The 14,480-nt window shown below is 39.1% G+C and overlaps 1 protein-coding gene and 1 long non-coding RNA gene across 5 annotated transcripts in view; one reads left to right on the forward strand and one right to left on the reverse strand.

Moving 5' to 3' along the window:
• The window catches only part of NAA16 (N-alpha-acetyltransferase 16, NatA auxiliary subunit), a 50,376-nt gene that overhangs the window by 25,425 nt on the left and 10,471 nt on the right, over positions 1-14,480 (forward strand). For 3 of the 4 annotated variants that reach the window (XM_084767937.1, XM_084767936.1, XM_084767938.1), the window contains 5 exons: positions 175-281; positions 3,952-4,024; positions 5,877-6,046; positions 6,359-6,511; positions 9,435-9,563. In XM_084767937.1, coding sequence (XP_084624063.1) covers positions 175-281; positions 3,952-4,024; positions 5,877-6,046; positions 6,359-6,511; positions 9,435-9,563 — 632 coding nt within the window. Of the gene's footprint in view, positions 1-174; positions 282-3,951; positions 4,025-5,876; positions 6,047-6,358; positions 6,512-9,434; positions 9,564-10,105; positions 10,246-14,480 lie in introns of all 4 variants that reach the window. The other variant, XR_014776565.1, reaches the window with a different exon arrangement.
• The window catches only part of LOC311589487, a 54,554-nt gene that overhangs the window by 6,753 nt on the left and 33,321 nt on the right, over positions 1-14,480 (reverse strand). The window lies entirely within an intron of this gene.

Below are 14,480 nucleotides of genomic sequence, written 5' to 3' on the forward strand. Positions count from 1 at the left end.
GATACTCTGAGTGGAAATTAGGGGAAATGCCAATTGAAACATTGCCTTTGTGCTTTTTATGTACTGAGTTTTGGGGTTTAAAATCTGGTTGCAGAATAATTGTTCTGAAGGAGAATTTTCTGTTTAGTTATTTAAAAATTGGTTCAATCACTCAAAGTTTGTTTTTGTCTCTAGGTAAAAAATTTCGAGAACTCATGGACAGATTCTTAAGATCAAACTTCAGCAAAGGGTGTCCACCTTTGTTCACTATTTTGAAATCTTTGTATTGTAATACAGAAAAGGTAAGTTTGGTTTTTATTTAGTTTTTCTACTATTACAGGACGATTTCCATGAACTCTGCTATGATGTATTTTCTCTACTATACCAACATTTACCTTTTCATTTACTATACCAAATACCATACCTGACATACCAATACTATATACCAAAAGTACATGCATATAGTATAAGTGATAACAAAGCAATTACAGTGCTATAAAGTTTGGGCAAAGAAAAGCATTTAACAAATACTGAGATATACCAGGTAGTGGTGGCACATGCCTTCAATCCCAGCACTTGGGAGGCAGAGGCAGGCAGATCTCTAAATTCGAGGCCATCCTGGTCTACAGAGCAAGTTCCAGGACAGTGAGGACTGCTATACACACACACACACATACATACACACACACACACACACACACACACACACACACACACACACACACACACACACACACACACACACACCTCCCCTCGTCCCCTTGTGTACATCTGCATAGCTTTACAAGTTAGTACGGTAAAGAAACTACTTCTGCACTAACGTCTTGCTTGCAGAGATAAGTGGCTAATTAGAACGGTGGGAGAGTCAGGTGTTGTAGTGCCCACTTGCAGTTCTCTCTGCTTGGGAGAACAGGCAGGAGGATCACTTCACTCAGGATCTGAGACTTAACTTGTTAACACAGTGAGTCCTCTCCCTACTAAAAAAGGAAAGAAGTTTTGCTTTTATTCCTAAGCATCATTTCATACTTACTAAGGTCTGAAATCTTGTGGTGGTTTTTTGTTTTTGTTTTTAATAGTCAGAATTTTATTTGTTTAGTTTAGTTTGGTTTTTTGTTTGTTTTGTTTTTAGCCAGGATTTCTTTGTTCAGCTTTTGGCTGTCCTGGAAGTCACTCTGTAGACCAGGCTGGCCTCAAACTCAGAGATCTGCCTGCCTCTGGCTCCTGGGAGTCTGGGATTAAAGGCATGCACCACCACACCCAGTTAGTCTGAATTTTTTAAAGGCACTGTTGGATTTTAAGGTTTTCATAAAACCTCTTAGTTTACTTAGGTTTGGCCCATATTTTTACAAGTAATACTTGTGAATAATAAAATGTTGGAAATAAGATTAATGATTAGAATATCTGATTGGCTCATGAAGCCTTGAAGGTCCTGTTGAAACCATTTAAACCCACATCAGTTGGTGAGTTACTGATAGTCATCTCGTGTTCTGCTTGTGGGCAGGGTCTGTATAGTGGAATCGCAGCTTGTTGGGAATTCTCACTCTCACCGCTGCTTGAGCTGAATCACAGAGACCACAGGTCAAAGGCCACACTTTAGGATACAGTATTTTCCCAGGCTGGACTTTAATCAAGCTTTGGTTCAGCTTCTTTTAAATTAATAATTAGAATTCAATAGAGCTTCTTTAGTCCTAATCAAATGTAACTGCTAGGAGAAAATTCTTAAAACAGAAGATGGTTGAATTTGGACAGTTTGTGAAATTTTTGAGACACTGTATTAGTTTCCATCACTGTGAGGAAAAAAAAATCAATGGTAAGCAACTTTAGAGAAGGAAGGATTTGGTATTTATTTTTTGAGACAGAGTTTCTCTGTGTAGGCTTGGCTATCCTAGACTCGCTTTGTAGATCAGGCTGGCCCTGAATTCACAGAGATCTTGATTTCTTTTTTTTAAAGCTGGTTTTAAACTTCTGAAACCAAGGTCTGTTTTATTCAGCAGTGCTTGTACTCCTTTTTTGAAGGATTATGGGTAACTTCCGTGTGTGTTTTGTTGTACTTATTTTTTTTATTTAGTTTGTTGCACTTACTTTTTTCTGGATACAGTTTGATCTCTGTATGTAGCCCTGGCTGTCCTGGAACTCACTTTGTAGACCGGGTTGATCTTGAACTCAGAGATCCTTCTGCCTTTGCCTCCTGAGTGCTGAGATTAAAGCCCTATTCTACCACATTCAGCTAGTTTGTTCTATTTTGATTATTTAAAATTGGTCCAGAAAGTATGCTTTACTCAAGAACTGTATAGTAAACCCTATGTAAAGTGTGTGTTTGAGGGCTGGCAAGATGCCTCAGCAGGTTAATGGTGAACCTGGTGATGGAGGAAGAGAAGACTCTTGCAGGCTTTCCTGATGCCTTTACATGCCGTGGTGTTCCTGGCTGGGAAAGGGAGTACCAGTATGCAGACATACACACAAGGAAAAAACAATATGAAAATTATATATGTATGTATGTATATATATATATGTATGTATATGTTGTATGTAGACACACACACACATATCTATGCTGCAGTGTTTACACACTGTCAGTAGATAGCAGTGTAAGTTAATGGGAAACAAAAATAATTGCCACATAAAACACTTTGAACACTAAATTGCTAAGCCTGAATGATATTTTGAAAATCAAAATATTTTAAAGTTTCAATTTTCATAAAATAGTAACCTGTTTTAGACCTTGTTACAGCAGTATTTAGATAAAGAAAGTAGAAAAGACCTCTAATTGAATTTAAGCACAGATTCTACTTTCTGTTCTTACCAGGGTTAACAATAGTAAACAAAATATAGTCATTTAAAATATTTTTTTTTGTTTGTATACATGTTCCTGTGAGTTTGTGCACCTGTGCATACAGGTGCGTGAGCATGTGTGGGCATATGTTGGAGGTCAGAAGTTGGTACCAGGTGTTTTCCTCAGTTACTCTCCATCTTATTTCTTGAGATAGAGACTTTGGCTGAACCTGCAGCTCATTGATTTGGCTAGGCTGCTAAGTCAATGAGTTTCAGGTATCCTCCTGTCCTCCACCCCATCAGCTCTGTGGCTACAGATGCAAGCTGTGCTACTATGGTCAGCTTTTATGTGAGTGTTGGGCTTTGAACTCAGGTCTTCATGCTAGCGTGACAAGCATTTTACTGACTGAGCTATCATTTTTAAGTATCTTTTAAACTTTGGGTCATTTCACTTTTTTGTAAGGAGTGACAGTCTATAACATTTATATAGTGCTTTATAATTTTACAGAACAAAACAGAAACAGGCAATTTAATTGTTCGTGAATTATATAAATGGAGTAATTTGTCCTTCAAGAATGTCAGGATTTGGCGGTGGCGAGGGTGGGGGGTCTAGCTCACTGGTAGATGCCTTGAAGACCCTGGGTTCACTTTGAAGGCCCAGGGTGGATTTATTCCTCAGTTCTGATGTTGGAGGAAGGAGAATGACACCAAAGTCAAGCAAACAAGCTAAAAACACTTCAGGCTTTTTCTTGAGATGAGAATTTATTGAGATATTTTTGCTTTTTTTCTTCCTAAAACTATTAATAAACACAGCAGTGCATTTTATTTTTTGTCAGATCTCTAAATTTTTCAGATTGGGAGATAAGAGAAAATAGTATTCTGATTTCTACAGTTAACATATGGTTTTGAAATGTATTGTTTTAGGACTATAGAGATGATTTAGTGATTGAGAACATTTGCTGTTCTAAGGACCCAGCATACTTGTCAGGCAGCTCAAAACCACATGAAAGTCTAGTTGCAGGGAACTGGGTGCCCTCTCAGCCTTTGCAAGCCCCTGTACACAAATTACATACATATAAACTGACCTACACATATCTATAAAAGTAAAAAGTAAATTGTTGTTCCAATCAAACTAGTCCACAAATAAACATACCTTCAGTGAAGCATCTTTAAATTAAAAAAAATATGTTTCTTTAACAGGTTTCAATAATCCAAGAACTTGTTACTAATTATGAAGCTTCTCTTAAAATGAATGGCTTTTTTAGCCCTTATGGTAAGTTTGAACTAGACTAAATTGGAACTTAATTGCTCATTTCAATCTAATTTTGATCACAGAAGTACTATTTTACATTTATTATGTGTGTGCTATATAGATGGCTACTTACTAGTTTTGAATTAGTGAATGAGAGAGTATTTACAGTGTTAGTTAACTTAAAATTTTTGTAATCTTGACTGGGAGTCTTTTTGTTTGTTTGGTTGGTTTTGGTTTTGTTTTCGACACAGGGTTTCTCTGTGTAGCCCTGGCTGTCCTGGACTCACTTTGTAGACCAGGCTGGCCTCAAACTCCCAGCGCTCTGCCTGCCCCTGCTGGGATCAAGGTTCTGTTTGAATGCCTCACAGGTGGTGCCATGCGCTTGTATCACGTCAGGAGGCTTGAGGCCTTCTGGTTACCTCTGATGCTGGGTTTCTTACTAGGCTGAGGTCCCTGTTAAAAAACTTCCTCTGACCTAAAGATTTCGGCAATCACTGAGGAGTGTTTCCTGGGTCCTTTATTTCATTCTTACTCCCCAGCTATTAGCTGGGCAGGGCAGGTTATTGGTTGAGCCCAGGGCCTCATCCACGCTAGACAAGTGATAACCCCAGTTCTGAAGTCATTTTAAAGATCCCTCCTTCTTATACTTTGGTCTCCTTAATTAGCATATGTGAAAGGTAAATGTTTGATTCTTTGTCTTTATTTGCATTTTTTTCCTAGTTATCTTTCTATTGCCATTACAAAACACCATGGCAAAGGCAACTTCTATAACAAACACAAAAACCTAACATTTAATATGGGTTCGTGGTTCCCGAGGGTTAGACTCCGTGACCACCATGACACATAGTTCAACTGGGGATCAAGCATTCAAATATAATAGTGTATTTGGGCCCACCAGAGCTTTCTAAATTATGCTATCGTGTGTTTGCATTCTTGTCTTGCCGTGTGTTTTGTTGGCTACATATACTAGGAGTCCTTCTGTTGCCTCACTGTAGATATACCTACTATTCTGTACTGCATTTTGAATGCGTCTTTAGTACAGGATAGGGAGCAGAATAGAGTTCAAATAATGTATGTCATATGGCTGCTTTTGTTAGCTGACTTTGGACTCTGTGCCCTAATCTTAGATCAGTCTCGTTGGGGTATATTTTTTGAGTCATAGTCTTCACTTTGAGGGTGCTTTAGCTGTATTAAAGCTTATGGTATGCTACTGGAGACAATTAGACACTCCTGTGTTAACCCTTGTGACCTTGGAACACATTCCTCTGTTTCTGTTGTCGTGTTTGCTAGCAGCACATATTTTGCACAGGTAGGCAATATGTAACGTGGCAGCTCTTGCTTCTGCTGAAGTCATGCGATGATAAGTAGGCAGTCTCTTCTCTGAGTTACTTTATTTTTCTGGTTCACTGCATTGTATTTTCAGCATGAGAACTCATAAAATTAGATTGTTCTTTCTCTACTACCATTTGTTTCTTTGGAGGTAATTAGGAATTAGAAGTCTGTTAAACTATGATTTTATTTCTCTGCATGGCGGTTACCTTTTGAACTTGATGCCATAGAGCCATGCCTTTTTCTGTTGAGATTGACCGTTTTTGCTGACCTTTTGCTCTTAATAATAACAATGGGGCGCTGGATAGATGGTTCAGAGCTTAAGAGCACCGGCTATTCTTCCAAAGGTCCTGAGTTCAATTCCCATCAGTCACATGGCGGCTCACAACCATCTCTAATGAGATCTGGTGCCCTCTTCTAGCATATACAGGTGCAACACTATACATAATAAGTCAATATAAAAATAGTAACAATTGATTAAAACATGTAGGTTTGCTTTACTTAGTGTTTATTCTATAACAACTTATTATCTGTTTGGTTGCAGAGAATGGGGAAAAGGAACCCCCAACAACTCTACTCTGGGTCCAGTATTTCCTGGCTCAGCACTTTGATAAACTTGGACAGTATTTACTAGCTTTGGAATATATTAATGCTGTGATTGCTAGTACTCCAACTCTAATAGAATTATTCTACATGAAAGCAAAAATTTACAAGGTACATCTTAATCTTGATTTTTGAATAGTTGGAATTGAATCATTTTTTAAAAGGCTTGAAATAGCAGTAATTCCTAGGATTCTCTGATAATTTTTTTATATTCTAATAATTCTAAGGAATTCTTATTGTATAATCGATGTTAGTCATTTGGTTCAGTTCTTAGTAAGTGGAATTATAATTATCTAGTTTTTCTAGGTAAACTGACAAAATTATGTCAAATTTCTAACCCATTGTTATATGTTTTCCCCATTTCCATGACACCCATTTTCTCTTGCTCTCACACGGCTTTCCCTAATGCCCCGTCTCCTGCAGCACATGGGCAGTCTCACAGAGGCTGTACAGTGGATGGATGAAGCACAGTCTTTGGACACAGCCGATCGATTCATCAACTCCAAGTGTGCCAAATACATGCTTCGAGCAAACATGATAAAAGAAGCAGAGGAAGTGTGCTCCAGGTTCACAAGGGTAGGGAATAGCACAAGAGTATGTGACTGTCTGTAGTAGGGAAATTGAAGTTCTGTGATTGGTTAAGTTTGCCATTAAATTCATAAGTTCCTTTTTTTAAAAATCCCATTAGGATGTGTGCGTGCGTGTGTGCAGGCATGAGTGTGCGTGCGTGCGTGCGTGTTCAGAAGAGGATTGACAGATCACCTGGAGCTAGAGTTAGAGGTGGTTGTGAGCTGCTCAGCATGGGTGCTGGTAGCTGAGCTATGGTCCTCCTGAAGAGCAAGCTACGAGTGCTTTTATCCTAAATGCGGTTTGTGCTGACTGGTGGTATACACCTTTAATCCCAGCATGCGGAGGCAGAAGCAGGCCCATCTCTGAGTTTAAGGCTAGCCTGGTGCCAATACTGCTGGTACCACATTGTGTAGGCTATTGCGCCTACGCCATCTCAGCTTCAGCAACACTACTTACAGTAGTTTCTGCTATGGTTACATACTTCTGACTCCAATTTAACACAAAAGACATGGGCTTAGCATCAAAGACTCCCAATGCAGAGCACTGGCTCCAAATAGCTGGAATACTGAGAGAGGGTTAGAAAAAGTGATGGGTATTGGGAGAAACATAGTAATATTGTTTATGTTCACATAGCACATACTCAGGTGTCTTATGTTTTATAGAAAAGTAATTGAAACTTGGAAGAGGATACTCAAGACCATCCTTGGTCACACTGTGGGTAGTACTGTGGTTCATCGCCGTTGTACTACATCAAAGATGTTAAGATAAGAAGACTCTAAGACAAACAAGCATAAAAGTCACTAGGTTTGGGGCTGGAGAGATGGCTCAGTGGTTAAGAGCATTGGCTGCTCTTCCAAAGGACCCTGGTTCAATTCCCAGCACCCACATGGCATCTCATAACGGTTTGTAACTCCAGTTCCAGAGAATCCCAATACCTTCACACAGACATCCATGCAAGCAAAACATCAATGCATATGAAACAAAATTAATTTTAAAAATCATTGTTTTTATGGAAAAATACTGTCTGGAAGATGAAGGTAGGGATTAGAAGTATAGTTAAACATGAGTTATAAAATTTAAAGTTAAAATTTCAGTCCAACGATTTAGACAGATGACTACCATGTATCCTCAGGGGTATAGCAGAATGAGAAACAGATCTACCAATAAATGAATGAATGAAGAGCTCACAGTTACAGATTGTTTATAGCTCAGAATTGAAGAGAATTGTAAATGCTTGCTTGGTAGTTCTTTATGGTAATCTTTATTTGAAATAAAGTAACTTTTTTGTCATCAGAAAATGGAAAATACACATAGCTATACAGGAGAGATAAGGTAAAAATTTTAAAGATTTATTTATTATTTATACAGTATTCGCCTGCCTGTGTGCCTGCATGCCAGAAGAGGGCACCAGATCTCATTAGAGATGGTTGTGAGCCTCCATGTGATTGCTGGGAATTGAACTCGGAACCTCTGGAAGAGCAGCCAAGTGTTCTTAACCTCTGAGCCATTTCTCTAGCCCAATCTCATTTCTTTTTAAATCTGGAGATAATCAAGTTTTAGACTTTTTTTGGTTTTTTTTGAGAGGCTCTTGCTGTATAAGCTCATGCTAGTCTTACACTTGACATTTTCTTGCCTTTATCCCCTAAGCATAGGGAATTTGTAGATGTCTAATAAATTTCCAAGAATTGAACTGATAACAGAAAGTGGGCTGAAAAAAGACCAAAGACTGAAAACGTTTTTTATAGATATACCATTGCCATATTTCTTGAAATCTCACAAATAGGTTTAAAATCAATATGTTCCAACTGATGATAAAAACACAGCATCCTACATTGATGCCAAGTACTTTATATCTTACATTCATAAGCCTAAACTGACCAATATTTGTAACAGATCCAGAGATCTTTTTCTTTCTTATCCCCCTCCCCGCCATCCCTCACCCCATTGTTCTTGAGACAAAGTCTAGCTATATACTTCAGGCTGGTTTGGAACTCAAAATCCTCCTGCCTCAGTCTCCAGGTTCTGGGATGATAGGCATACACCACTATGTTCAGTGCTGCTTGATTTAATAGCACATGGCAGGAGTAAGAGTGAAGTAAAAAAGACCTGTTATGAAATAGCAGGTACTGTTAAGCTCAGATGCCTGAACAAGGAAGATGACAGTACATTGCCTAGCCCACAGGAGGGAGCATGGAAAACTGGAAAAGTTACTGAGAGATGTGATAACAGTGTTGGACCTTTGCCGTAGTGACCTTGAGTCAGCAAGGAAATGTTAAGTAACAGAGAGAAAAAGATGGTGAAAAAAAGATAGGTAATTATTATTGTTTTAAATCGTTGAAATAAGAGCTTTGATGCTTAGAAGTACCTATGGTAATGTGGAGTCTGTTCTTGACAGAGTGGTGAGCATTCCAGTAGAGCTGAGTAAGTACAACTTGATAGTTTACAACCACTGGGGGCCACGTGGTGGCACACACCTTTAATCCCAGCACTCTGGGAGGCAGAAGCAGGCAGGTCTCTGTGAGTTCAAGGCCAGTCTGTTCTACAAGTGAGTCCAAAACAGCCAGGGCTACACAGAGAAACCCTGTTTCAAAAAACCAAAAATAAAACAATAAAACCACTAAGGAGGGATGCAAGGATGGCTCAGTGGGGGCAGCCAAGGCTACACAGAGAAACCCTGTCTTGAAAAACCAAAATTTATTAATTAATTAATTAGTTAATTAATAAGATAGTTAAAATATCGTAAACCTTAACTTATTTGCTGACTACTGGTTATTATCATTGTAATAGTTGTGGGCATAGTTGGACAAGAAAAGGTGACTTCCTATCATGATTTGAACCCAATACTTTAAATGTACTTTTAAAAAAAATCTGATTTGGGGAATCTGTTTTATTGCTTGCTGCTTTATATTTATGCACGTTTCCATTTCAGGAAGGAACATCTGCCATGGAAAATCTAAATGAAATGCAGTGTATGTGGTTTGAGACAGAGTGCATTTTGGCCTATCAGCGCCTGGGGAGATATGGGGATGCCTTGAAAAAATGCCACGAAGTAGAAAGGGTGAGTTGTTAGGGTGTGGAATTTGGTTTCATCTGTAAGTGACAAGGAAAGCAGGTGCACGTCTACACTGGATCATCTACCTCTTCTGATTGACTTTGGAAACAGTTCTTTATATTTAGTATTGTGAATAATGTGAAGTAAATGATGACCTTTTTGGTATGTTTGGCATGTTTATTTATTTTCTGAAGAGAAAGGGAAAGCAATTTAGTAAAAGCATTTTGTGCTGTAATTGACATACATTCACAATTTCTCTTCCCTGATCCGGCCATTACTTAATTTTCATCAGCAGCCTAGAAGGACGCACAGCTGGTGGCAACCTCTTTCCCCCTTAAACGTCAGGATCTGGTCCACAGTCAGCCTCTCTCCAGTTCGTCTTCCCAGGATGTTTATTCTCACATTTGGTACCCTGTACATCAAATGGCCAGTTGCAGGCTTATTTTATTACTTACATTGAGAATTATGTGTGTGATATGCCTCAGTGAGGACACTTTTCTTTTCCTTTGTGTGAATTTTTGTTTTCCTGTTCTTTGTCATCTCTGAAGCACTCTCCTTCTACATGGACCACAGGAGGAAAGGAGCCGCAAATGCACCCCTGAGGCAGTCCTCAGAAGCCCTCAGTTGTGGGGCACTCGGCACCACTCTTCCCCTGCTGACAGTATAAAACCACAAGCGTCGTAGTCAGGTGAGCCTGATGTCTGCACCATGGCAGTCACTTTGGCCTTCTTCCCACATGAAACTCCTAAGGTTACCCAGAGGAAGTCCCTGTCTTAGGGCGGGGCTTTGATGGGAACCAGAACTAGGATTATACCAGAACCTTTATAGAAATCAACGTTTGCTTTGTTTTGTTTTTGTTTCTCCTATCCTTTAGACTTGTATTTCTAGAGGAAAGATTTCTCATTTTCTCTTTGAGAATTCTAAGCCTCTTGGATTATATGTTAAATGTCCAAACATCGTAGTTTAAGTCGGGCTCCTATTTCTGTGGTGAAATTGTAGGACAGAGTTAGGACTGGCATTGCAGGCCAGAACTCAGGAGGATCATAACTTTTAAGATAGTCTGAGTTGCAAAGTGGTATTCAAGATCAACCAAGGTGACATCGTGAGACTTTGTCACAACAAAAAAGGGACACAAGATGGGATGGTATATAAATGTGCTTGTTGTACAAGCCTAGGGACCTGATTTCGGATCTCTGGGATTTCCTGATGCTCATGGTGTTAGGACATGGTGGTGTGTATCTATAATCCCAAGACTCCTAGAGTGAGTTGGGAGGTGGAGATGAAGCAGAGACAGGAAAATCCCGTGGAATGTGGGGCCAGCTATCCCAGAGTACTCAGACAGCAAGAGAGATCCTTATAAAACAAGGTTGGAGGGGCTGGAGAGATGGCACAGTAGTTAAGAGCACTTGCTCTTGCACAGGACCTGGATTTGATTCCCCATGTCCACATGGTGGTTTATAATCATCCCTAACTCTAATTCCAGGGTATCTGATACTATCTTCTGACCTTCATGGATACCACACATGCACAGACATACATGCAGGCAAAGCACACATACACATAAAATAAATAAATGGAAAAGAACCAGCAAAACAAAATGAAGTAGGAGCCGGGCGTGGTGGCGCACGCCTTTAACCCCAGTACTCGGGAGGCAGAGGCAGGTGGATCGTTGTGAGTTCCAGGCCAGCCTGGTCTACAAAGCGAGTCCAGGACAGGCAAGGCTACACAGAGAAACCCTGTCTCGAAAAACAAAACAAAACAAAAAGCCAAAATGAGGTGGAAGGTGAGAAACCTCCACATCTGCCTTCTGACCTCCTCATGTGTGCTATGGTACAAACATGCTGTCACACAAACATACACAAAAATAAAAAAGAATAAAAGCTAGCAGTGAGAAATACTGTCAACAGCTCGTGTTGGTGCTCCCTAGCCTGTCACTTCAAACGCCTCCTGATTGTTAAGGAAAGACCTTACTGTCAGTGAGACGTAAACTCTTCCTAGCATTTTACAGATTTGTAACTTCAGTAAGGATGCAGCTAGGAACCTACTTATTTTTCTGTGAAAGTTTAATTTGAATATTCATAGGGTCATTATAGTTGGAACTTGTCAGACTTAAGTCCCATTCTTCTTAATATTATTGCCTATATTGCTTTATGGTTTTCAGTATTTCCTAGATTACCAGACTATGATAAATACATCTTCTGTTACTTTGTATCATTAAGTTTATAGTGACTTTGGGTGAATAAGTGAATAAAATTCTTAATGTCAGGTAAATTACTTCTGGTACTAAAAATTATTTAATTGAAAGAAAATATTTTTGAAGGAAAGGGCTACTTACATTAATTACCAGAGATTTAAATATAGAAATCAACACCCTCTGGTCATATGGCTTTTTTTTTTAATGGCAAAGTCTTTTTTTATATAAGATTTATTAATTTATTACATATACATGTATGCCTGCAGACCAGAAGAGGGCACCAGAACTCATTATAGATAGCTATGAGCCACTGTGTGGTTGCTGCGACCTCTGGAAAAGCAGACAGTACTCTTAACCACTAAGCCATCTCTCCAGCCTGTCATAATTATTTTTTAAAATGTAACTATAGAGCTGTGTGTGGTGGTGCATACCTTTAATCCCAGCACTTGGGAGGCAGAGGCAGGCAGATCACTGTGAGTTCAAGGCCAGTCTGGTCTACAAAGCGAGTCCAAGACAGCCAGGGCTACATGTCTCAAAACAAAACAAAACAACAAACTAACTATATTCAGAGTTTGCTATTGACATTTTATGAAGGATCTGAAACATAACAAGAAGAGAGTCACTTTTCATGCCACTTGTAATGATTATATTTATACTAAAAATAAATAAGCTTAACTCATTAACTCATTTACACATATGTAAAATGTATTTAGTATGAAATGGTACATTATTTACCTAATGACTGATTTCTAATAAAATTAATACATTCTAAGAAAATGGGATCCTGGTCTACAAAGAGAATTCCAGAACAGCCAAGGCTACAGAGAGGGTCTGTCTCAAAACCCTCCCCCCCCCCCCAAAAAAAAACCCCAAGCAACAACAAAAAAACTGTTGGATCCTTTTAAGTTTTCATGTGCTTTATAATCATAGATCATTTGCAGAGGAAAAATGGTTTTCCTCCTTTGTCTATTTACTTACTTACTTACTTACTTACTCTTTCATACTACATCCTGACTACAGTTTTCCTTCTCTCACTCCTCCCAGTCCTGCCCCTCGTCCCCCTTACTGTTTTTAAGAGCAGACATTTTGTTGTTTCTCCATGTGATAAGTTCTTAGTTTTCTCAGCCAAGAGTTCAGAGATAGAACAGACAGGAGAATGGCTAGAAGAGAGGGCCTCACACAACAGCCCCTGAAGAAAGTCATATTCTAAAGCTCTCGTAGCTTTGCTCAATGCTTTGCCAACCAATCTTAATCAAACCCCCCTTTTTTTTTCTTTCGGTTTTTGTTTTATTGAGAGAGGGTCTTGCTATGTAGTCAGTGTTAGCTTCAAAATTCATAGCCAAGCCTAATTTTGACCATCTGTCAACAGTGGCTGCTAGGCAGGGGGAGGAAGGAGTTAAGATTATTAATTTAGTTGCTTATGTAGTATATTCTGCAATGCCCTTGTTCATAATAAAGCAAAATATTAATAAGCCATAACTGTAGTATAGTACTTTTTCTGACTTCATCTAGCCTTTTTTTTTTTTTTAACCATCAAGAGCTCTGTGGAGTAAGTAAGCACCCAGGTTTGCCTGTGGTCCAACTGGAGAAACTGGGAAGGCTTGTGGTAAACTGGGCTAAGTTGGTCACCCAGTTTATGGAAGACATCAACTGGAGAGAGGCAGCTGTGGGCTGTTACTGATAAAGGTGGATTAAGTGTGTGTGGTTCCAGATGGCTTCTGCAGTCCACTTAAAATCCATGTCTACTGGTATTTCTAGGGATGTCTTTTGAAGCTTGTCATCCCCACCTTATGTGCTTCTCAACTTAAATCATGTCTTGTAGTCCCGTAGGTGGTTTCATCTTCCCGTGTGTTTCATGACCTAGTGCTGCTCTTTCCCTTAGCAGCTGTGGTGGATTTTTATGTATTACTCTATTGTAAGCCTGGTTTACATTAAAGAAAAGCACTAACAACTTTATGGAATATTTTAGCCTTTGAATTTTAAAAAATAAATTGATGTCACTACTTACTAATTTATCTCTTTGGGAAAATTCAATTTTCAAATATATCCTTAAAACATGATTTTCTAATAAGTGAACTAATATGAAATGTTCATTTTTCCCATTTCTTGTCCTCTGTGTTATTCTTTTTAGATATTAGATATTCAGTGTGATATATATCTCATGTTTCTAATTACAGAAAATGACTAAAATATCAAGTGGCTAGGAACAGTTGCTAATGTGTCCTCTGCACAGTGAGTTACCAGAGCCCTCAGCAAGCCCTCCTCGCCCTGAGGGAATGTGGAATACCTCATTTTTCTATAGTAGTCTGGAGACACCAAAGTGGAGTAGGGAAGCAGAGGTATAAATATATGTAGGGAGAAAATTAAATTATAACATTACGTTGTGTGGATTGGAGATGAGTTTCCTTCTTTTTGTGAAAGGAACTATTACTTCCCCTTTAGAGGGCTGCAGTTGGTTGTGAGTCCTCTGGAGATGTAAGTGCTGAGCCTGCTTGTTAGGGGAAGTTACTCTTGTTTTCAAATGGACTGAACACTTAAGAACTCAGGGAACATGGGTGTATCAGTGGACTTCTTCACTAGGAAAAGTCATATGATATGCTGTCTTTGTAATAGCACTTTATTGATAGGAATAAACCTTAAAATGTGTTGATTGATCTGCCACCTTAAGAAGCTGGCTTCAGCCAGGCATGGTGGTGCATGCCTCTAATCCCAGCAGCCAGAGGCAGGTG

Source organism: Acomys minous (assembly GCF_964271855.1).
Source record: "Acomys minous genome assembly, chromosome: 18".
In the NCBI taxonomy this organism is placed as follows: domain Eukaryota; kingdom Metazoa; phylum Chordata; class Mammalia; order Rodentia; family Muridae; genus Acomys; species Acomys minous.